The 24,728-nt window shown below is 46.0% G+C and overlaps 1 protein-coding gene and 1 pseudogene across 8 annotated transcripts in view; both read left to right on the forward strand.

Annotated features, from left to right (window-relative positions):
- Nucleotides 1-24,728, forward strand: part of PXK (PX domain containing serine/threonine kinase like) — a 190,389-nt gene that overhangs the window by 2,722 nt on the left and 162,939 nt on the right. For all 8 annotated transcript variants that reach the window (XM_085850750.1, XM_085850754.1, XM_085850753.1 and 5 more), the window contains exons 2-6: nucleotides 2,339-2,389; nucleotides 2,506-2,553; nucleotides 7,173-7,359; nucleotides 7,764-7,841; nucleotides 18,905-18,978. In XM_085850750.1, coding sequence (XP_085706876.1) covers nucleotides 2,339-2,389; nucleotides 2,506-2,553; nucleotides 7,173-7,359; nucleotides 7,764-7,841; nucleotides 18,905-18,978 — 438 coding nt within the window. The remainder of the gene's footprint in view (nucleotides 1-2,338; nucleotides 2,390-2,505; nucleotides 2,554-7,172; nucleotides 7,360-7,763; nucleotides 7,842-18,904; nucleotides 18,979-24,728) is intronic.
- LOC147013659 (uncharacterized) lies at nucleotides 3,712-7,157 on the forward strand (annotated as a pseudogene).

The raw sequence follows: 24,728 nt of genomic DNA on the forward strand, positions 1-24,728 counted from the left end.
ACATGGAGAAGGAAGGGAACATGGAGGGGACGGGTAATAACATGGAGAAGGAAGGGTGGATGGATGGGACGGGTAATAACATGGAGAAGGAAGGGTGGATGCACGGGACGGGTAATAACACGGAAAAGGAAGGGTGGTTGGAGGGAACGGGTAATAACACGGAGAAGGAAGGGTGGATGGAGGGGATGGGTAATAACATGGAGGGGACGGGTAATAACATGGAGAAGGAAGGGTGGATGGAGGGGACGGGTAATAACACGGAGAAGGAAGGGTGTTTGGAGGGGACGGGTAATAACACGGAGAAGGAAGGGTGGATGGATGGGACGGGTAATAACATGGAGAAGGAAGGGTGGTTGGAGGGGACGGGTCATAATATGGAGAGGACGGGTAATAACATGGAGAAGGAAGGGTGGTTGGAGGGGACGGGTAATAACACGGAGAAGGAAGGGTGGATGGAGGGGATGGGTAATAACACGGAGAAGGAAGGGTGGATGGAGGGGATGGGTAATAACATGGAGGGGATGGGTAATAACACGGAGAAGGAAGGGTGGATGGAGGGGATGGGTAATAACATGGAGGGGACGGGTAATAACATGGAGAAGGAAGGGTGGATGGAGGGGACGGGTAATAACACGGAGAAGGAAGGGTGGATGGATGGGACGGGTAATAACATGGAGAAGGAACGAAGAGTGGATGGAGATTGAGAAACATGAGGGGGTGGAGTGGAAGGGAAGGGGTGGGGGTGGGGCTTTGGTGGAATCGCCAAAGTGGTCATGGGACTTGGGGGAGGGGTGAGGTGGGGGTTTTTGTGGAGTTGCCCGAGTGGTCGTGGGACTTGGGGGTGAAGGAAACGGGGTGTTGGGGGATGGTGGTGGTGGGTGAGGTGAGGCAGAGTGGGGATGAATGTTTTGGGGGTTTGTTCATTATTGACTGCAAAAACCATGACACCTCACCCTTGTGGTGGCTTTCGCCTTGTAAAAGAGTAAAATGTGTCCATGTAAGTACGTACCATACACTCATTATTTACTCCATCATACTCCTGCAACAGAGAAACCATTGTTCAAGAGTAACCTGTATGTTGAAAGCACATATTACAGATGTAATGTAAATCTGATTGGGGATCATGATCATGGCACATGACTTTCACATTTGTTCCACAGGGGATTGAGGCTTGTAGAAGAACAATGCGATGCGCTAAAAAGGCAATGAGCTGCAGTGGGGGCTATGGGTTCACATTTGTACGTAACAAGCAAGGAAATGAAAGAGACAGACAGACGTAGACGGAAGAGGAAGAAACACTAACGTGTGAGTAAGTGTTCGGTGAGGTGGAGTGAATATGGATTGAAATGATTGTGGCTTTGTGCATATGAGTGGAGGATGACTTGAGATGGTTGACACCGCTTGTTGGAAGCTCTGGGTGGCAGTTAGCCTGGATTTTGGGAATGGAACCAGGTGTGTTTACTGTAAGATCACGTGTGCTGGAGGACCTGAAAGGCTGAAGAAGGAGAGATGTGTAGTGAGAATAGGCGGTGAAAAAAACTCACCTGTGTGATTATGAGAGTGAAACGCGTTGTACTTCGGCCTCATTGCACGAGATGCCTCGAATATTAAAAGCTTTGGATTCCACGGATTACAGGAGAGACTTGTGATCATTGGGATGCCGACCCATAGAGGAGAACACTTTCATTGAGGAACAGACAAAGGCCTTGTAGGTTGTGAGTTGTTCTGTTTATTTAATTGAATGACTGAACGACCAAGGACACTTTGTCTGTGACTGAACTTGCAGACCATGCTCCTCATTATGGCCCCATGCTTGCATCTCTCACCAGTAACACGGAATGTGAATGGATTAACATGGCTTGAGAGATCATTGAACGCCAAACTGTAGTCTGTGATTGGAGTGAATGCACGGCATGTATTGTAACCCCATCGGAGCACTTTTTCCAAATGTCCTAAAGGTTATAATCACATGTTCTGTTTAGTTGTCTTTGCTACCTCTGCGAATGAAGGTGGACAGAGGTTATGTTTGTCTGTCTGGCTATGAGCGAGCTATCTCAAAAGGTTGTGGACGGATTCAGACGAAACTTGGTGGACAGGTTGAGAATGCCACGAGGAATAATTGATTTGATTTCGATGAAGATCCAAACTCAGATGTGGACACGAGATGTTATTTAATTTTTTAATTAATTCTTCACCATTGAGAGATGGGACCACAGAAGGTATGTAGCCCGATATCTTAAAAGGTCGTGGACAGATTCGGCTGAAACTTTGTGGGTGATTTGTGCTATTTGCATATTTATTTTTATTTTTCTAAAAATGTTTTAAATTCTCACTGCAGGAGTACATAATTCGAATCCAACGGGGCCCTGACCCGAAAGAATGCTGGCAGGTAAGCTGTTGCAAGTTGTTGCCTTTTTCTGTTTTTTTTTTTTTCTCTTAAGAACAGTACTGCACGTACATATTTGATTGTAGACATTGTTGAATTTTTTTAATTTTTTTTTTCAGATTGTAAAACGGTATAGCGACTTTGATACCCTCAACACCATTTTGCAGGTAAGTCGAGCTGCTGCAGGTTGAGCATGTACGAGGGGTAATCAGTTTGTTTGTGGCCCAGCCTACTTGGAGACATGGTAGGATGATGCAAGTTGGAGTGTAAAGATCTATCCTTGCTATAATTGTGGTGTATTGGCATAGAGCATTGAGGGGGCGTGGAGGAGTTGTGCTAATAGTCACGTGTCTGCAATGCATATAGCTGTTCGCGCCACGAAATCGGCGACGCGCTCCTCCGTACCCTTCGCGAGGTGATCGAACTGGTATCGAGCCAGCTGCAATGACTTCTCCGGCGCCACGTGGGCTTTCATCGTCTGCACCACGTCCTGAAACTACAGCCCGTCGTCACTGGGCTTGTCCGGCCCCACCAAATCACTCAGCAGTCGATAATGTTCCGTTGATAGCGAGGCGAGCAAGATCGACTTTTGCTTGCCCTCGTCGTCCACATCATCGCGTGGAAATAGCACCGCAATTGTTCCGAAAACAATTTGAAGTCGTCTCCGACGAAAACGGGCACCCGTCCGTGCGCCGTGCCCCGACTATCAACCATCCTCGTCGCCAATGTGATGTCCGGGGGAGCAGTGAGACACGGAGAGTCGAGAGGGTTGTCGTAATTCTGTTTATTGTGTTCCCGGATGCACACTACTACGAGCCTCTTGCGGGCGACGATGGATTGGGATCGGATCACCGCTCATGGCGGAGTGCATGTTTTCGTCAGCAATGACTTTGAGTTGTTTCTGTAGCAATTGGATTGCCAGGCGCACACGGCACCAGGAGACTCATCGCAGCTCGCGCGGTACGAGTTCGATCACCTGGCAAGGAGCCCAGGGGAGCGCATCGCGAGTTTCGCCGCATGGGTGAGACATCTCGCCGTCGCCTGCATGGCAGGCCAGGCTCCATGATCGTTTTATTGCTGGATTGCAAGACTCGGACATGGTTTCGGCGATACTACGGCTGAAGTACGAGGACATTACGTTCAATTCAGCGGTCGGGATGGCATCGGCCGTCTAACAGACGCTGAGAAATGTCCGAACCATTGCCGGCCAGAGCCTCATAGGTGGTCCGGAGGTCCACGTGGCGTGGGACAACCCCGATGACCCGGGGCAAGACCTGCAACCTGTGCGAGACCACCCCGATGACCCGGAGCAAGACCTGCAACCGATGCGAGGTTTTGTACTTGATGTACGCTTTTCCTTCCTGGAGCGAGACCTGCAACCTGCACGGGGCAACCCGGATGACCCGGGGCGGGACCTGCAGCCGATGGTGAACCTGTTTTCAACTGGTCCGAGGGTAACAAGACCAATGACAGTGGAGATTGAGATGAACAAGACACCGATCGTTTTCCAAATTGATACCGGGGCCGCGTTGTGGATCATTGGCGAACATACTGCTCGTGGCCTCCACGGTCTTCGTCTTATCAGGTCGACCCTCACGCTGTACATGTACATCGGCAAAGCGATTACGCCACTAGCTGTGACAGACGTCTCGGTGACCTACCATGGTCAAAGCGCCCTGCTCTCGCTGTTTGTGGTACAAGGGGAGGGGCCGGCGCTTTTGGGCCAAGACTGGCTGACTAGCCTCAGGCTAGACTGGACGACGCCAGCCATTCACCTTGGGCGTCCCGTGCCGAGCCGATTATAGAGTCGGTGGTAGTAGGTTCCTCTTTCGGAGTTCGTACCTCCAGGTGCGCCTGTGTCTCCTTCGGGCCCCTTACCTCCGTTTGGGCCTGGGCCTCCCTCGAGACCCGAGGGCGAGGACCCGGTGGCAGGGGCCGCGGCGGTACAACATTGGTGTCCGTTCCTTGCTTCCTGCAACTACAATATACGGTTCCGGAGCAACGGGGAGCATGCCAGCTGCGACGGGCTCTCACGCTTGCGTTGCGCGGAGGGTCCACCTTCGTCTGGATCAACCAACCGGGTTGATGTGTTGGCACTGTGCCAAGTCCAAAGCGAACCGGTCGCATCCAAGAAGTTCGCGATGCGCGGCCATCGACGTTGTCCTCTTCGACGTTCAGATGAGGACCTGCACGCAAGTCGCCTCGACGTCGTTACAACCAAGAGGCTTGCTTGCAGCGTGGTTCATGATTTGTTACTGGTTGTATGTTTGACTCTCGCAGCACGAGTGATTAAGCATGACGTTATAAAAGCAAATGCCGACAGTCCGCGTGTGAGCAAAATGTGTTTGATTGGGATCAATGCTTTCTTTGATGTGAAGAACTTGCGGACGATCGTTGCGAATAAAGAGGTCTTCCAGATCCCGGTCTTCGATGACAGTCCGCAGTTCGCTGCAGCCTCATGTGTTAAAATTATACTGTGGGAACGCGCTGTACGTAAAGAAAAGTTTGCATCTGCGCAAACGATGTTTCTGCTGCTGTATGACGTTGCTATTCGTCCAGCTAACGCTGATCGTCCGTGTGGACGTGCATTGAGATATCGGCTTGTTTTGCTGTGACCTGAGGTGTCCGTGGCAGGGGCAGTGTTGCGCCCGGCGCTGGTGCGTGGTTTTTGTGTGGGACTTTCCCGGTTCGAGTTGCATGTGGAACTACGGCGCTGTTCAGTGTCACCCTCCCGTTCATCTTGCAGGGGCCTCGTGTTATCTTCCCAAGCTCCCTCCAGCGATGGCGCCCTCATATCATGTCTGGCGGGCTCAGCGTGTTAACCTATTTCTGTCCGTGGGGGACGAGCGAGCTTGTCGGCCAGGGGCGCAGGAGGTTCGTCTGAGCGTGTCACCTCGACCTAGCCAGAAGGCTTGTCAGTGGGCCGTCTGGTGGCACCTCTGCTGCATAGTTATACTGTGCTCCCGAACTTCCTTCTTTATTTCTTTAACACGGCCATTGTTATTAGGGTCTGCTCACACCATTGACTTCTTCGTACAATTCAGTACTCAAGCACCCGGTCCACTGAATTTGGAATTCAACTCACTCGCACCAACGCGGTATATGATGTGATGGGAATAGAAGAGTGAGTTATGGGCCTGATTAAAACAATGGTATTATTGTACCAGGTTGTGCGGATGAAGCACGCTTTCTTTTGTGCCATCTCATCTGGGTTTGATTCTCAGCCCGACCATCATCCCAGGGTTAGATCAAGCGACGTGGTACTTGGAAGATTTTACATGATTGATGTCATTTTGTTCCTCTTTGCTTTTTGTGTCATAGTGTCCTTATTTTTCGCCAGTTGCTTTTTGTGTCATGGTGCCATTGCTTTTGCTGAGTGCCGTTTTGGCACTAGTTGCTTTTTGTGTCGTTGGGCCAATGATTTTTGATTATTGTCATTGTCATTTTATAATCATGCTTTTAGGAGGGAGGAGTGTGGTGTATTGGCATAGAGCGTTGAGAGGGTGTGGAGGAGTTGTGATAATAGTCACGTGTCTGCAATGCATATAGCTGTTCACGCCCGCTCGAGGCTCGTAGTAGTGTGCATCCGGGAACGCAATAAACAGAGTTACGACAACCCTCTCGACTCTCCGTGTCTCACTGCTCCCCGGACATTACAATAATGATGTCTTGCTAATTCCATATTACTGCTCACAGATTTACCAGAGCATGGACTCAAAGTAGAGAACCCTCCCAACCCTGAAGTTCTGAGCTGTGATCAAGTACCTGCATAAGAGAGGCTTGCTTCCCAAGCAAATACATATGGATATTGTAGTGACAACAGGATATGATGCTCCTTCGTATTCCATGGTAAAGAACTGGGTAGCTGAGTTCAATCATGGCAGAACAAGCTGAACACAGTTCAGATCGTCCTGTTGAGGTGCAATGCCAGAAATGATGGACCAGGTGCATGAAGTAGTGATTAAAGACAGACGAGCAACCATTAGGCACGTAGCTGAGACATTGGGTGTCAATTTTGGTTCTGTTCAATCTATCCTCACAGACAAATTGGGCATGGACAAGGTGTCAGCACAGTGGGTTTCCCCGAATGCTGACTGGACTAGAAAAGAGCTTGTTCAGGCATTTCCCGTGAGCCTTTGAACAGTTTTTGAGCCGATCCAGATGACTTCCTCCAGCTGATTGTCACCCACGATGAGACGAGGGTTCACTACTTTGATCTTGAAACCAAGCAACAGAGCATGCAGTGGAAACGCACAGGGTCCCCAACCCCACAAGTGTTCAAGACGACATCATCAGTTGGAAATGTCGTGGCCACTGTTTTGGGATTGTGGTGCTGTGATGATGGTCGACTTCTTAGAAAATGGAAAGACTATTAACAAGGAGTACTATTGTGATGAACTGCACCAGTTGCATGATGCAATTAAGCAAAACAGGCAAGCGGAAAACTCAGCGCACGTCCCCTCAACGCACGTCCCCTCTCACCAGATCTAGTCCCATCCGACGTCTTTTAGTTCCTTCACCAAAAACAACGGGACAAATGCAAGAACGACAATGCTGTGATGGCAGCTGTAGAGCACTTCCTGGAAGGAGTTCCATAGAATGGGCATAGCCAAGCTGGAGGACCGATGGATGAAGTGCATTGCCAGAAAAGAATATTCTGTTTAGAAATAAAAGTGATTATGTTGTTTTCCTTGTTGAGCCACAAATAAATTGATCACCCCTTGTAATTTTTGTTGCGTGATCTGGCTCATAATATTGCCTCATAAATGGATATTTGGTTCTTCAGGTGTCAGGTGTAGCTCCAACCTTACCCCCCAAGAGGCTCATTGGAAAACTGGATCGTGAGTTTGTGTCTCAACGGCAGCGTGGCCTTCAGGCTTACTTGGACACGCTCCTTGCTCAACCCTGCCTTGCTTGCTGTGAGAATGTACGCCGATTTCTCGACCCAACTAGCTACCCTGACAGCTACACTGGTAATTGGTAAACATATGAACAACCAACTTCATTGATTGAATGCTGTCTGCAATACGTAATTTTATTCCATTTGAGGTAACTATGCCATTGTTGTAGCATCCTAATCCATCTGAAAGCTAGTGATGGTCTACCTCAGTGGACAAGGTGCACATTGAATTTTATTGACTATAAGTTGATAGCTTGTTTACCGCTGTGAGAAACGTGCTGACGTTTTGACCGTGAGTACATGTTTTGCTTTTTTTGCTCTGAAGGGTTGATGTTCAAAACGTCGGTCTCACCGTGTTTTCCACATCAGGAAACCTGCTGTTAACTTATCGTTGATAAAATCCATTGTGCCATTAACAGTTGAACAAACTCTTTGCACACTCCCTGTGTCATCTTCTTGTTGCCTTTTTCCCCATAGAACTGGCCTTGCAGCAGGTTTCCATGTTTTTTCGCTCTGAGCCACGCTGGGAGGTTCTTGAGCCTCTGAAAGATATAGGTGAGTTTTAAGATGTGCCATTAGAGCTGAACCGATTGATATCAGAATGAATAAGATCGAGCCTCACAAGGGTCTGATTTTCTTGTTGATCAGCTCAACTGATCGACTGCAGATGAATGCTGTGGATGAAGGCCTTTCTGTTAGATAAAAGTTAAGTTGTGCCTGTTGGGTTGGATTTTAGTGGTTGTTGTGGTGATGGTGGTTGTGTGCTGCTAAAGCAGGGGTTCCCAACCTTTTTTACTGGGGTACCATTTCACATGTTCGTGGTCCCACCGAGTACAACTGTACCAAAATTCACCTAAAATAGTGTTTATTTGTGATACAGATATGACAATGGGGAGTTAAACAATACTATAAATTCACAACTATGACATTGAGCAATCTGATCTGAACAAAGGAATGATACAGTAAGTACCTATTTGATTGTGTAAAATGTCCAGTCAATGGGATGGTTCAGTTTGCTTCTTGCTCACAAGCAGGTCGATGTAAGGCTTTGTTTTGGATAAAGCGCACCAAACATCATGTTCAACATCCAGTAGGGATCTTTGTTTTGTTTTTAGAATAACGACTGACGAGAACCCAGCTTCACACAGCCATGTAGATGGGAATACTATGAGCGAATGAACAGCCAGGGCAGCTAGCTTAGGGTAAGACCCCAACATTCCACACCAGAAGTCCACAAGATTCATCTCGTCAAACTGATCTCGGGCTGTGGAGTCGTTCTGGAGATCACTCAAGCTTTCCTGCAGTCCTGTTCCAGGTGGCAAATCCAATGCATTAATGCGAAATGGGTTGCGAATCATTTTCAGATCCAGTTCCTTGAGATTTGGAAAATAAGAATTTAATTCCTCATCCAAACAAGCGAGGTGATCTTTTACCAGTTGTATGAACTCCCTTGGGGGATTCTTTTCACGCTTCTGAAGAATATCGGCCGTGCAAGAAAACATGACCACCACTCCCGCTTCAACATTCGTCTTCCACAGACGGAGTTTTTCCTGAAACCCCTTGACCTTGTCTATGAAGTCAATGATAGTCGCGCCAGTCCCCTGAAGACACTTCTTCAGGGCGTTTAACTGAGAGAAAATGTCGACCAAATAAGCCAGGTGCAATGCCCAGTCGGAGTCGTTCAAAGCAGTGACGAAATCGACAGTCTTTGGTTTTCCATCGTTTTCGAAGAATTCACGAAGCGAAGCTCGCAGTTCACACACGCGCTCTGCCATATTTCCACGGGATAACCATCTCACCTCAGTGTGGAATAAGACCTTCATGGTCAGAGTCAAAATCCTCGCAAAGTTTCTTGAAAAGTCGCGAATTGAAAGCCTGGGATTTCACATGGTTCACAATTTTGATCATGGTTGAGAGAACATCAGTCAATGGCTTGGGGAGCACCTTGGCTGCGAGTGCTGCGGTGGATCGTACAGTGTAGGCCGCGCACTTCAGGGGCAACTGCCTTCACAAGCGTTTGGAAACCTGATCTGCACCCCAATATAGCTGGAGCACCATCTGTAGTACAGCCTTTCAGATCAACCCATGACAGCCCAACTTGATCAAAGACGGAAGACGCCTCTTCGAAAATGCCCTTTGCTTTCGTTGTGGTTTTAAGCGTGCGGAAAAATAGTATTTCATCCTTGAACTTGGCTTTATGCACGTACCGAACGAACGCTAACGGTTGGGCACAATTTGCCACGTCAGTTGACTCATCCAATTGCATAGAAAATCTGCATGGAGATGCCTTGATTTCTGCCACCACCTGGTCACGAATATTGGTTGACATTTCTTCAATGCGCCTAAGCCTGGTGTTGGCGCAGTGGTTAGGACAGTGGCTTAGGACCCAAAAGGTCCTGAGTTCAATCCCCGTTGGGACACTGAAGTAATATATGTATATGAGTAATATATGGTCGGCGAAATGAGCACCAGTTGTACTGGGCCCGGTGTATGCCCCGGTTAGAATAGGTGTACCATATCCCTGTGTGTCGTAAGAGGCGACCAGGGTTGCGTCAGGAAGGGCATCCGGTGTAAAAACCAATGCCAAATCATTATGCGGACAACAAAACGAATTTCCATACCGGATCGGTCGAGGCCCGGGTTACCAACGACCGCCACCGGTACCGGTGGTCAGCAGGGTACCAGTGGAAATTGTGCTACTGCTGGGCGAAGGAGGAGAAGGAGACGGGGAAGGCGAGTTCGGAGGCAGTGGGAGAGGGGGAAGGGTAGAAGTGTGGAGGTGAGAGTTGGAACTCTGAATGTTGGGACGATGACTGGCAAAGGGCGAGAGTTGGCTGATATGATGGAGAGAAGAAAGGTGGACATACTGTGTGTACAAGAGACCAAGTGGATGGGGAGTAAGGCTAGGAGCATTGGAGGTGGTTTCAAACTGTTCTACCATGGTGTGGATGGGAGGAGAAATGGTGTCGGGGTAATCCTGAAGGAAGATTATGTCAAGAGGGTATTGGAGGTGAGGAGAGTGTCTGACCGAGTGATGAGTGAGAAGTTGGAAATTGAAGGGGTGATTATGAATGTCATCAGTGCATATGCCCCACATATGGGGTGTGAGATGGAGTATAAAGAAGATTTCTGGAGTGAGTTAGATGAAGTGGTGGAAAGTGTATCCAAGGATGAAAGAGTGGTGATTGGAGCAGATTTCAATGGACATGTTGGGGAAGGGAATAAAGAGGATGAGGAGGTGATGGGGAGGTGCGGTCTCAACAAGAGAAATGTGGAAGGGCAAATGGTGGTAGAGTTTGCAAAAAGAATGGAAATGGCAGTGGTAAATACGTATTTCAAGAAGAAGGAGGAACACAGGGTGACACACAAGAGTGGAGGAAAGTGCACACAGGTGGATTACATCTTAAGTAGGAGATGCAACCTGAAAGAGATTATTGACTGTAAGGTTGTGGCAGGGGAGAGTGTAGCTCGACAGCATCGATTGGTGGTCTGTAGGATGTCTTTAGAGGTGAGGTTGAGGAAGAGAGTGAGGGCTGAACCAAGGACCAGATGGTGGAAGCTGAAGGAGGAAGACTGTTGCGTGAAATTTAGGGAGGAGGTGAGACAGGCGTTGGATGGTGGTAAAGATGGGTGGGATGATTGGGCAACGACAGCAGAAGTTGTGAAGGAGATAGCAAGGAAGGTACTTGGTGTGACATCTGGACAGAGGAAGGAAGATAAGGAGACTTGGTGGTGGAATGGGGAAGTACAGGAAAGTATAAGGAAGAAGGGGTTGGCGAAAAAGAAGTGGGATAGTCAGAGAGATGAAGAAAGTAGGCAGGAGTACAAGGAGTGGTGTCGAAAGGCAAAAAGAGAGGTGGCAAAGGCCAAGGAAAAGGCATATGATGAGCTGTATGAGAAGTTGGATACAAAAGAAGGGGAAAAGGATTTATATCGATTGGCAAGACAGAGGGACCGAGCTGGGAAGGATGTGCTGCAGGTTAGGGTGATAAAGGACGCAAATGGGAATGTGCTGACGAGCAAGGAGAGTGTGTTGAGAAGGTGGATGGAGTACTTTGAGGAGCTGATGAATGAAGAAAATGAGAGAGAGAAGGTTGGAAGAGGTGGAGATAGTGAATCTGGAAGTGGGATGGATCAGTAAGGATGAAGTGAGGACTGCTATGAAGAAGATGAAAAGTGGAAAGGCGGTTGGCCCAGATGGTTATACCAGTGGAGGCATGGAAGTGCTTAGGAGAGATGGCAGTGGGGTTGTTAACCAGATTGTTTAATAGTCTTGGAAAGTGAGAGGATGCCGGAGGAGTGGAAATTAAGTGTACTGGTTCCGATTTTCAAGAACAAGGGTGATGTGCAGAGCTGTGGAAATTACAGAGGGATAAAGTTGTTAAGCCACACCATGAAGTTGTGGGAAAGAGTAGTGGAAGCTCGGTTGAGAGGAGAGGTGACGATCTGTGAGCAGCAATATGGGTTTATGCCAGGAAAGAGCACCACTGATGCGATGTTTGCTTTGAGAATGTTGATGGAGAAGTATAGGGAAGGCCAGAAGGAGTTACATTGTGTGTTTGTGGATTTAGAGAAAGCTTATGATATGTACCTATGTACCTATGCATATGTATGTGTATATATGTATATATATATATATATATATATATATATATATGTATACATATATATATATATATATATATATATATATATATATATATATATATGTACCTATGCATATATGCATAGGTACATAGTGATGTCGGGGAATAACCAGTGATGTCAGATATATATATATATATATATATATATATATATATATATATATATATATATATATATATATATATATATATATATATATATATACTTGAGAAGTATAGGGAAGGCCAGAAGGAGTTACATTGTGTGTTTGTGGATTTAGAGAAAGCTTATGATAGGGTGCCAAGAGAGGAGTTGTGGTATTGTATGAGGTAGTCGGGAGTGGTGGAGAAGTATGTGAGGATCGTGCAGGATATGTATGAGGACAGTGTGACAGCGGTGAGGTGTGCGGTAGGAATGACGGACCAGTTTAAGGTTAAAGTGGGATTGCACCAAGGATCGACTCTGAGCCCTTTCCTGTTTGCAATGGTGATGGACAGGTTGACGGATGAGATCAGACTGGAGTCTCCATGGACTATGATGTTCGCGGATGACATCATGATCTGTAGGGAGAGTAGGGAGCAGGCTGAAGCGAGCCTTGAGAGGTGGAGGTACACACTGGAGAGAAGGGGAATGATAGTCAGTAGGAGTAAGACGGAGTACATGTGCGTAAATGAGAGGGAGGGTGGTGGTATGGTGCGGTTGCAAGGAGTTGAGCTGGGGAAGGTGGATTGGTTTAAATACTTGGGATCAACTGTCCAAAGTAACGGAGAGTGTGGGAGAGAAGTGAAAAAGAGAGTGTAGGCAGGATGGAGTGGGTGGAGAAGAGTTGCAGGAGTGATTTGTGACAGAAGGGTAGCTGCAAGAGTGAAGGGGAAAGTATATAAGACGGTAGTGAGACCAGCTATGTTGTATGGTTTGGAGGCGGTGGCACTAACAATAAGACAGGAAGTGGAGGTGGCAGAGTTAAAGATGCTGCGATTCTCGTTGGGAGTGACGAGGATGGATAGGATAAGAAATGAGTATATTAGAGGGACAGCGCAGGTAGGACAGTTTGGAGACAAAGTGAGAGAGGCGAGATTGAGATGGTTTGGACATGTGCACAGGAGGGAAACGGAGTATATCGGGAGAAGGATGTTGAAGATGGAGCCGCCAGGCAGGAGGAGAAGAGGAAGGCCAAAGAAGAGGTTCATGGATGCGGTGAGGGCGGACATGCGGGTGGTTGGAGTGTCAATGGAAGATGTGGAGGATAGAGCGAAATGGAGACGGTTGATCCGCTGTGGCGACCCCTAACGGGAGCAAGCCGAAAGAGGAAGAAGATTTCTTCAATGCGCCTCTGAACTGTGTTGTTTGACAACGAAAGAGAATTGAGCTTCTTGGCGCTTTGTTCTCCCAGCATGAGACATACGATATCCTTTGTGGCGGGAAGGATGAGGCTTTCACCGACGGTGTGAGGTTTTTTTTCTGTTCTGCAATTCGTAGTGCAACTAAGTAGGATGCCTTTACGGCTGCCGTGGACTGCTGTTGAAAACTGCCGCTGCCGTCGAAGCGTGCTCTTTTCATGGCATTTTCCTTCCGACGAAAAAAAATCATGGTCCTTGTCGCTGTGTTCAGGATGAACAGAATCAAAATGGCGCTTCAATAGACTTGGCTTCATAGATTGATTGCCGAGAACTTTTCCACAAATCACACACTGTGGAGCTTCTAATTCACCTTTTTGGATGGAAGTGAAGCCTAACTTGAGATAACTCTCCGAATATTTTCGCATTGACATGATGCTGGTGAACGATAACGGTAACAATAAGCCGGGCATTAAGCAATGATGACAGTGTGGCGTGTAGAGACAAAACGAATAATAAGACTTGTGCACAATGGCCAATAACAAACAGCTGTCAGTGTACAGCCGCTTTCGATTGAAATTTAATTATTGTGCACAAGCTGCATGAGAGAGAAGTAAAATAAAAACTACGTTAAAAAAAAAGCACGTTCTGCGTACCACCGAGAAAGTCCAAATGTACCACCTGTGGTACGCGTACCGCAGGTTGGGAACCCTGTGCTAAAGTGTCGTCCACCAGACGGCAGTCTCCTCAGGTTAACCCGAGGCAGCCCCTTCGGTTGGATGCCTGGAATGTCCTCTCTCCAAGAGAGGATGACCACCTGTCTCTGCTGTCATCTGATCTCCAGTGTCTGGGCATCAGTATTGCAACACTTTGAGTTTCTTGCAGAGCACTTGCCAAGTGGTTTATGCACTCAATCAAGCACTCCATTCAAAACTGTTGATAAGGAATGGCTGGCTTGGCAAGCACGAGCTAGCTGCTTGGTAATTGAACAAACCCCTGGACATCTCGATGTCATACAGTAAATATGAAACGCCGAAAAGTTTTTTTTAGTTGGGGACTTCAAATATTAATCATGAGGATTTTTGTTAAAATTAAATCGTACCTTGTTCAGTTTTCAACGTGTTGTTTATGTTTTTAAAATGTGCATGAACCCAGAGGTGCTGTTGAGTGTATGAAAGTAGCCGCATACGTTTCATATAAACTTTAAAGTGGACATACACCTAACTTATTTCACGTGTGCATGTGCATTTCAAAGTGGATATACAGTTGTGGCCAAAAATATTGGCACCCTTGCACTTTTTTCAAACAATGCACCATTTCTTCTGGAAAATTGTTGAAATTAAAAATATTTTGGTGTCTACAAATGTATTTCTTTAGTTTGTTGTGAAACAAAATAAAAAAGCTGAAAAAATTACTAAATCTTAACTTATTCCACACAAATCCTAAAATGGCCCAGACAATATTATTGGCACCTTTTTAGAAGTTGTTAGACATAATTAGATTTCAAGCAGGTGATTCTCCTTTACTTTGGAATTGAACTCACCTGTGGTGAGTTGCAGGTGCCTGCAATATAAAAATCACTCCTTCAACCAGTTCAAATGGAGAAAAGGAGTCATTCTGCTGTTTTATGTCACTGTGTGTTCCGGAATGAGTATGGAGAAAAGAAAGAAAACCAGAGAATTATCTGAGGAGGTCAGACACAAGATTGTAGCCAAGCATGGATAATCTCAAGGTGACAAGTCCATCTCCAGAGATCTTGATGTTCCTGTATGCTCAGTACGCAATGTCATCAGGAAGTTTAAGGCCCATGGCACTGTAGGCAACCTCTCTAGACGTGGCCACAAGAGAAAACTTGATCAATGATTGCAGTGAAGGATTGTTCGAATGGTGGAGAAAACGCCTCTGAACTGCCAAACAGATTCAAGCTGACCTTCAGACACAAGGTACGACAGTTTCAACTCGCATCATCCGTCACCAACTCAATGAAAGGGGGTTCCATGGTAGGAGACCAAGGAGGACCCCACTGCTGAGAGACAGACATAAGAAAGCCTAACTGGAGTTTGCCAAAACACACCTGAACAAGCCAAAATCCTTCTGGGAGAGTATCATGTGGAGAGATGAGACCAAATTAGAGCTCTTTGGTGAAACACATCATCTCTAGGTTTTCAGAAAACAAAATTAAGCCTTCAAAGAAAAGAACACCTTTCTACAAGTCGAACATGGAGGAGGTTCAGTGATGTTTTGGGGTTGCTGTGCTGCCTCTGGCACTAGGTACCTTGAATGTGTGCATGGCATCATAAAATCAGGAGATTACCAAGGAATTGTGGAGCGCAATGTTCAACCCATTGTCAGAAAGCTGGGTCACTGTCATAGGTCATGGGTCTTGCAGCAGGACAATGACCCCAAACACACTTCAAAAAGCACCCAGGAATGGTTCAAGACAAACGCTGGACTGTTCTGAAGTGGCCAGCAATGAGTTCAGATCTAAATCCCATTGAGCACCTGTGGGGAGATCTGAAAACAGCAGTTGGTAGAAGGTACCCTTCAAATCTGGGAGAACTGGAGTAGTTGGTACAAGAAGAGTGGGATAAACTGCCAGTAAAGAGGTGTAGGAAGCTCATTCATGGCTACAGGAAACCCTTGACTGCAGTTATTTTGTCCAAAGGCTGTGATTCCAAATATTAAGTCGAGGGTGTCAATAATTTTATCAATGCCATTTCTTTTCATTTTCTGATTTTAAAAGGATTGATTAAGTTCTGAATCAAAAAAAAGGTTCGGTAATATGAACAGTGAGATAAAGAATTGTGGAGACCAAATACTTTTGTCAATTTCAACTTATTTTTTGGAGAAAATTGTGAGTTATTTGAAAAAAGTGCAAGGGTGCCAATATGATTGGCCACGACTGGATGCATAATGAAACGGAAGACCAAGAAGGAACCCAAAGAAGTAAAGAGAAAAGATTGAGTCATCAGGAAGAACATGGATAGGATTTGGGTTTCAGCCGCTACTCCACAACCCTCATACCCATCCAGGTGCAGTCAAGTGAGCCATACAGGAAAATTTCTCCAAGAATTCACTTCTCCTTAGAGAGATAGATAAAGAAAGAGTGGAATAGAGAGTAAAAGAGATGAAAGGGAAGAAATGTTGAAACCAACCACTTGCTGCTGAGAAGGTTTCCATCGTTGAACCCTCATCATGTTCTTTTCTTTTAGTCCTGGAAGTGATTTTGCTTTTACTTGTATCCTAAAACACATGGGCACATTCTGTTGACTTTGATCCTCAATCCAAAAACTTCATAATCATTCCATATTGCTTCTGGAATTGCAATAAGGGGTAATGGGAGTACGATAGACTAGTTATTTCATTTATAAATGAGTAGCATAATTGTTTAGTTTCTGTATAGAATAGTATGACATGTTGAAGCCAGTTTTAGCAGTGGACTAATGGTGCCCTTCGTCCTTTTGTAATGGGTCTAAAATCCCCCGCCATTCCTCGACACCAATCCTCGAAACTGTTCCACATTGGTAAACTCTGTTTTCCTTAGAAATTATTTAAGCAGTTACTGTGCAGCGAACCCCTTGAAGGTTTTGACGATCGTGAACGGTGGAGGCAGAGCACCTCGGTGGCTGCAGGCGGTAAGGGACTAATCTGAGAGCAGTTGAAACATCCCTGGAGAATAGAAGCCTTGAAGCATGGCCCAATCGCCGCACACGCCTAGGTACGGTCATCAAAGCTTATAGAAGCTGTACGGTGGAAGCCTCGCAGGAAAGAGCTAGAAGAACGGGGCGGAACGCAACAGCTGCGAGACAAGGTTTCAGGAAGAGCTGTGACGGCCAATCATTTTGAAAGTGTGTGAGTGCATTTGAACAACGGTGATGGACAGAGCTCCCAAGAGAGTTGCATCATGTCCATTTGCTGTGTGGCCAGAACCACCACCATCAGTGACACCATCCCGTGTAAGCATCGCCATGGGAAGATTTTTTAGATTTGTGACCTCTCTCCTGTCTTAGTGCATGTTCATGAGTTGGTCGAAGTTATATCTCGTAATTTGTAAGGATTATGGGCTTGGGGGGTTTCGTTTTTATATTGAGAATTATCATCCCTGATACCATTGCTTCCTTGTTCTCCTGCCCCTATTCTTTAAAACCTGTTTCTCTCTACTACTAAAGTTTCGGTCTGGTGCACTGTCTGGAATTGGGAACTGTATACTACGGTGCCAGTAAAGTCACGACCATTGGAATATTTTTTTTGTATACATTGTCGAGGCTCGTATGAGAGCTAACGTACAACGCATAGCAAGGGGGGCATGAGATGAGATGAGCGGGGCGGGAGTGGGAAGGACAAAACAGTGGGGAACAGAGATATTAGGAGATTTGTGGAAGGGAGAGGGATGGGGTAGGGAACATGTGGTATACAAGATGGACATACAGGGACTTTCAGGAAGGAAAGCAGGGAATTTGAAGGAGCTGGGTTTGGGGTGGATTAACGGGGGGGGGGTAGAAAAGATCGAGGTTTTGGATGGGGGAATATAAGAGATGTTGTTTTGGGGGATTTTTTGTTTTTTAATTTAAGACAAGAAACAGAGTGTGTTTTTGAGAGGGAATAGATTGTGGGGGGGTTAGGAAAGTGGGGAAAATAAGAATTGATGGTAATAGGGAGAGAATGCAAATAAAACGATTGTACATCGAGATGGCAAAGACGGGTAGGCCTCAAGGAGCCTGATAAGACAAGGTTGACGGAAACTCACAAAATAGCACAATTTTTGAAGCAAAACCGAACTAGGAACACAGAAACATGTAGGTGAGAAAATAAACAGTTAAAACGGGACAAATAATGACCGGAAACTTAACTTTGAGAAAGTCGGCAGAGACCCCTGAGAGAAGCTGCCGTAGCTTCAAACCCAGAACCGGAAATTGGCGCAGAAGCCCCTCATTGGGAAGGTATAAACACGGTGGTTCATCAAAGGTCTCGCTGGGCCACAATCTTTCGGACCGCCGAACGCATTGCAGGCGACAGGCTCATAGGAGTTAGTGACGTCAAAAACTGAACTGAAGATCATTTCAGCTTTCCCAGCAGATGACTTATGGTCCCAAGGGTTAAGGGTGATGTTCCGGCGAAGCAACCGAGTTCGCTGGTGATGTTCGTTCCGGCAACTTGCTGTCGTTGATTTCTTTTTTACAACTGTGGAATTCTGGATTTATGGATTTTGATCCCTTCATTCATCATTTAATTTATTTATTTTTCTGCACAAAAGGGATGTTTTGTTTTGTCGATTTTGTTGGCGTTGAGAAATCATCGATACTTGGATGCATTTGGATTTCCTGATGAAATGAATTTTGATTTCTGTTGAGTAGCATGTTCTTTCTCCTTAAAAATTATCAAAGTAAATTTGTATCGCTGGGTTACTTTTTTACAATATTCTTACAAAATATGTGCAAAATGTCAAGAAGAGGGTGCACTCTTTTTTTTAATTAATTTTTTGGGAAGGGAGAGGGTCATTTTCCATATTAGTAGTGTTTTAAATTTGCTTTGTAAAAATTCATATTCTTACTTTCTACTAATTTATACCACATTGTGAGGATGTAACTGTGATTCTACTTTGTACATTTGACTTCACTTGGTTACCCTAAACTTTCATGTTACTTATTTTTTGAGGCTGGCGCATCCGGAAGCGATTCTTCCTCTTGCGACCGAAGGATCAACCAAAGGCCAGGTTACTCCTCAGTTGGGTGAGTATATTCTCTTCTGATATGTTTGAAAAAAAATCATTTAAAATAAAATTGACATCATATCACTGGTTGATGCATCATATTAAATGTGGAAATGTCACAATATTACAAAACACACAAAGTACAAATAAAGAGAACAAAGGATTGTAGGTCACACGTTTCAGCAACGCAGTGGCATTTGGTGGGAAGCAAGACCCATGTTTGGAGTGTTTATATACCTTTTGAGAGAACGGAGTAGGTTCTAGTAGAAGCGTGTGCGTGGAGCACGAGTTGAAAGATTAGAATTGGTGGATATTAATAACAGTGATGGAGGCTGCGGCTGTTCACATCTTCAGTGTGTAATTTCGAACCTGGAATTTATCTGATGGTATGTTGTCTGTGGTAGTTATGGCTGCATGATGTGAGGATGTTTGCCACTGTTGGAGTTCGTGATGATGATTGATTTTGTTCAAGTGTTTGGTATTGGTTGAGTGATCTGGTGTGTAGAGAGGAGTGCATTCATTCATTCATTCATTCATTCATTTACTTACTTATTTATTTATTGTCTGCAGAGTCAAACTGTATCAGGACAAAAGGAACAGTAGAGAGAGGAGGGAAACATGAACTTCAGAGTTGAAGGTCAAGATAAAGGCAGACATTGACAAACAATGGGTGTGGAGAGGAATGAGGGGCAGGGGAGGATGCATTGGGTGGACAAGATTGATACATCAGGAGACTCTCAGGAGGGAAAACTGGAAATTTGGAAGGAGAAAGGATTGGGGTGGTAGGGGGGGGAGGTAGGGGTTAATGATGGTATAAAAGATCCTCTTTTAGATTGGGGACTATTTGAGATGATGGTGAACAGCTGTCTTGAAGAGTGTGAGATTTGTCAGGATTGAAAGACATATTCAAGTGCTTGACCATCTTGTGATTTCTGTCAAGGTCTGAAGAGAGAGTCAAAGCTGCAGCCCACCTGTCTGAAGGATGAGGGATGGTACGGCAGAGCGTGGAGTCATCAGCAAGGAGATAAAGAGGATTTTCCATCTACTCAGAAAGATCATTGAAGAAGATCAGGAATAGGACTTTGCCCAGAATACTGCCTTAGGGGCACTTCAGCCTCGACAGGGAGAGGAGAGGAAAGGATTCCTTTGAGTGCCACACGTTGGCTGCAAGAGTAGAGGAAGGCAGTAAGCATTGTCTGGAGTTGACCTTGGATGCCATAGGTGGAGAGTAAGGCAGGGTATCAGGCTGTATCAAAAGCACAACATATGTTCAGAGATAGCTCTGAACTCATGTCTGACATTGGGGGTCTCAATCTGTTGTTACTCTGCGCACAGGAAGCGAAAAGTGGGGTTAAGCATTCGGTCATGTACGTATCTATCTCCATTTTGTTAAGAGTGTACGTCGAAAACCTTTCAACAGAGGAAATTTAAACTTTACCACATGTTTCATGACCATTTGATGTAGTGCATATTGAGTGTACATTAAGCCTGGTGTCGGCTTGGTGGTTAGGGTGGCTGGCTTTGGATTTTAGGATCCTTAGTTTGAGCCCCGTTGGCCACTGAATTAACACCAGGTAGGGTTCACTCGGCCTGTCATCATTCCGAGGTCGGGGAAATGAGTACCACTGAACTGGTCGAGGGAAACGGCATCGTCACGCCCCAACAAAATGATAGCTACCCGGCAGCCAGGCCCATACACAAGATGGCAACGACGAAGAAGTGCACATTGAAAATGGTAATTAGAATCATTGTAATCACTTCAGCCTTTGTTATGCTCAGCTGGTGAAGTATAGTGAAGAAGAATCCACAAATTGTCGTTTTAACGATCTGATTTTATACTTTATTGATCTATTCTGGTGTCTTTATCAGCCTTGGTAGTTATGAAAGCACTCCAACGAGAATAAAAGCTACTTTGTAAAGGCTTATAAATGTACTCTATAGCAGACTTTTTGAAGTATAATTTGTACACATTTACCTCAGAAGTGTAGATCGATGCAATAAATTTGTCGCCAGAAGAGTTGGCTCACACAAAGTCCCACTCAAGACTACGCTGGGTAAGTATTCCATGAATACAATCTTGATCGAGTTGATTGAGTGTATGCAGCACGTCCAAGGTAGAGTGACCTGGTCTGAAACCAAATTGGTGATCTGAGATGAGGTGGTTGGAGAAAAGGGAGGATTTCATATCAACTGCGATGATGGACTCCATGACCTTGCTGATCATGGGAAATCAGCTGATAGGTGTGAAGTTAAGGGGATCCGTTTTTGCACCTTTGTTATGGAGTGCAGTGATGTTGGCGGATTTCCAAGCTGATGGAAGATGTCTTAGCACAAGCGACAGGGTGAAAAGGGCAGAGAAAGGATGTGCAAGACCAGTAGAGCAGGATTTTAGGACACGTGAACTGATGCCGTCCTGTCCGGTAGCAGTCAGAGTCTCGGGTTGAAAGAACCTTTGCCACCTTCTCATGTGCAAAAGACAGAGTCCAGGGAATGATGGGTTGGAAGAGCAAGTGGTTGGGGACACAAGATTTGGAAGCAAACAACAGAATTGAGACATTTAGCCTTCTCACAAGCGGAGTCGGCTGTGGTTCTTTTTGAGGTCACAGAGGGGAAGGAAGAGTAGCATTCCCCAGAGATAACTTAGCAAGGCACCACCAGGTTTTAGAGAGGAGAGACAAGTTTGAAAGTTCATTCTTGAGGTTAGATAGATGATGTTTTCTGACTCATCTTATATGAGATGGGATGAATCCGAGAGAGACAGAGATAGATTCTGAGGAAGAATTCCCATGCTGAGTTAACATCAGGAGCAGTAGATATGAGAGACCAGTCCTGAAGAGAGAAGGCTGCTTGCAGTCCCTGCCAATCTGCTTGAGTGAAATGCCAGACTCGCCGGTATTGAGGAAGCTCTCTGAGAATAGCCAGAGAAATGTTTACTTTCACAAGCACATTATCAGATGAACTAATTGGAGCAGAGGAAGAGCAGGAGACATTTGTGGGAAAGTTTGTCATCACCAAGTCCAGAAGGGAGGATTTGCCATTGGGAGAAATCCGGGACAGAAAGTTCACAGATTAGGTCAGTTCCATGGGGTCACAGAAGTCCTTTATTGAAGTGCCATGGGTGGTGGGAGAGGTACCAACACCCAGGCAATTTGCATGGTGACAATTTAAATCACCACACATGAGGAAGAGAGAGTTGGGCTGAGTGGTTAAAAGTTTGTCCATGTTGTCTGAGAGAGATGTAGATGCAGTCGTCACTGTTAGGAGCATGGTCCAATACAGACAAACAAGAGATTTGAGCAGAGGGGAAATCTCAGCCAGAGGTACTCCTGTGGAATGGGAGGTGTACGATCAGTACACCTCAGTGGACAATTGGACAGTAAGAAATTGAGTACTTGATGAAAAGTGCAATTCCACCACTGGTGTGTGGTTCAGGCCCATCAAATCTGAGGAGACATTAACAGGGGAGAGACACTAAGGAATTGGGAACGTCCAGTGGGAGGAAGGATTCTGTCAAACAGATGTCTGGTCTATCAGCAGCAGCCTTGATTGAGAGATCTGTCAGGTTAGAGCAGAGACCTTGAATGTTTGAGGTGCACAAAGTTAGAGATAGGGGAGAGGAAGTGTTGTAGGTGGGGAAGGCTTTGGGGTGGGGGTAAAGTTTTGGGTGGGTGGGATGAGGGAGATGGAGAGTGTGCGCGTGTGTAGCCCTGCGATGGTGAGGCGGAGGCTCTGCGAGGGTGGGGAGAGGCATGATGCAGGAACGGTGGACATGAGGCTAAATTGGGTGAGTTGGGGGTGGATGCTTGCTCTGATTCTGGACTCCCAACTTTGACAGATGGAGAAAAATATCATGAGATGGGAGATAAGATCCCTTGTTAAAGGTATGGAGAAACGCTGCACATGTTGGGGGGGGGGGTGGTTAGTGCACCATGCGCCGAGCGTACAAACACCTCTGAAAAGAATGTTGTGAAGAAGAAGAGATATATCGTGGTGCAGAAGGAAAATGTGCGTAGCATTTCTGAAGGAGATGCGAGGGTTGAGTTGCATTTTCGATTTGATTTTAAATGCTTTAACATAGTGGTTCTCAAAGTGGTCCCTACCGCCCCCAGTGGGCACTGGGAACTTTCAGGGCGGGGAGGGCGCTCCAGACTCCACGAGTGATAGGGGGCGCTGGCAATGATTTGGCGGGCACTGGCGATTTAGAGGAGCAGCGGCGATTAGGAGCGCTCATTGGGCTTCCTGCAGTCTGAACAGGTTACCTGGCACCATTCGGCAAATTGGCCATACAATGCCCGTTGCGGTCCTCCTCGTTTGCCGTGGCGCCGTCCAGAGAGGAATTAAAGACGGGTATTGGGACAGGTAGGCCTTTTTGTAAATAATGAACACATTTTAAAATGTATTTATTCTGAAAATCATTAAGTTCTTCAAGCATATTACAGACTTGTTTACCAACAATGCAAGTCAGTGTGTTTTTTTAATACACACATGGTGTGAATACCATATACATGTGTTATGATCTGGCAGAGCAATTCCCAGCGAGGCACAAGTACTGAGGCAGCGCGGCATTGTGTTTTAGGCGCGCGCTGTTGTAGCTACCATTGGAAATGTGAAGAAAATTTTTTTTTTGATGCGCAGGGTGAAAATCGATGCGCGCGCTGAGCAGAGACCGGAAATGTATAATTATTGTTTGGCCTTATCACTGGTGTTAGTCTTTCGACATCTTGGCGTATTGATTTCGTTATTCAAAAAAGCTTCAGGTCCGGTCGGCTTCCAGATGTCAGCCTCAAAGAAAAAGTGTCGTCAGTATTCCGTTGAATACATCAAGTATGGATTCATTCCATCCCTGACGAACACGCAGTTACCGATGTGTTTGTTGTGTGGTATCACGCTGTCCAATGAAGCAATGAAACCATCTCGACTGAGCGAGCACCTGAGTAAAAAGCACAGTGATCAGGCTCGTGCAGAGGTCAGCTATTTCTAATCGCTGAAAGAGAAATTTGAGAAGCGATCCACGGTAACGACAATGTTCAAAGCCAGCCAAAAGCTCATGGATAAAGGACTGGAAGCGTCGTATAAGCTGTCATTGCTCCTCGCCAGATCTGGAAAACCGTATTCAATCGGCGAACAGTTGATCAAACCGGCTGTTGGGGAAGTGATAAAAACTGTTATGGGCTAGGATCCGTATCCAGTTCTCTCGTTGATTGTGCTCAGCAATGATTCCGTGGCCAGGCGGATTGATGAAATGTCATCAGATGTAGAAGATAAGCTGTGTTGTGAGCTGAGAAGCACACACTTCGCCATCCAGCTGGATGAGTCCACATTGTGTGCAGTGAAGCTCTGTAACTCTGCTACGTTCACTTCATCTGTAACCAGGAAATGGTGGAAGAATTGTTGTTTGCCCGCTCTCTCCAGACCGATACGAAGGGTTCTTCCATCTTCCAAACGTTGGAGTACTTTACTGATAAGAACATACCGATGGAGAACATTCTTTCTTGCGCGACGGATGGGGCACCAGCGATGGTTGGCCGCCAGCATGGTTTTATTGCGCTTCTGAAGAACCAGGTACCGTCCGTGTTCGCCATTCACTGTGTCGTGCACTGCCAGCATCTTGTAGCAAAAGCTCTCAGCACCAGAGTTCATACATCACTTCAAATAGTAATCAAAGTAGTGAATAAAATCAAGGTGTCGTCTCTGCATGATCGGCTGTTTCGTCAGCTTTGCCAGGAGAATGATGAACCATTTGAGAGGCTCTTGTTGCATACCGAAGTT

This window comes from Eptatretus burgeri, chromosome 13 (assembly GCF_056783735.1).
Source record: "Eptatretus burgeri isolate ZD-2024b chromosome 13, Ebu_testis_v1, whole genome shotgun sequence".
In the NCBI taxonomy this organism is placed as follows: domain Eukaryota; kingdom Metazoa; phylum Chordata; class Myxini; order Myxiniformes; family Myxinidae; genus Eptatretus; species Eptatretus burgeri.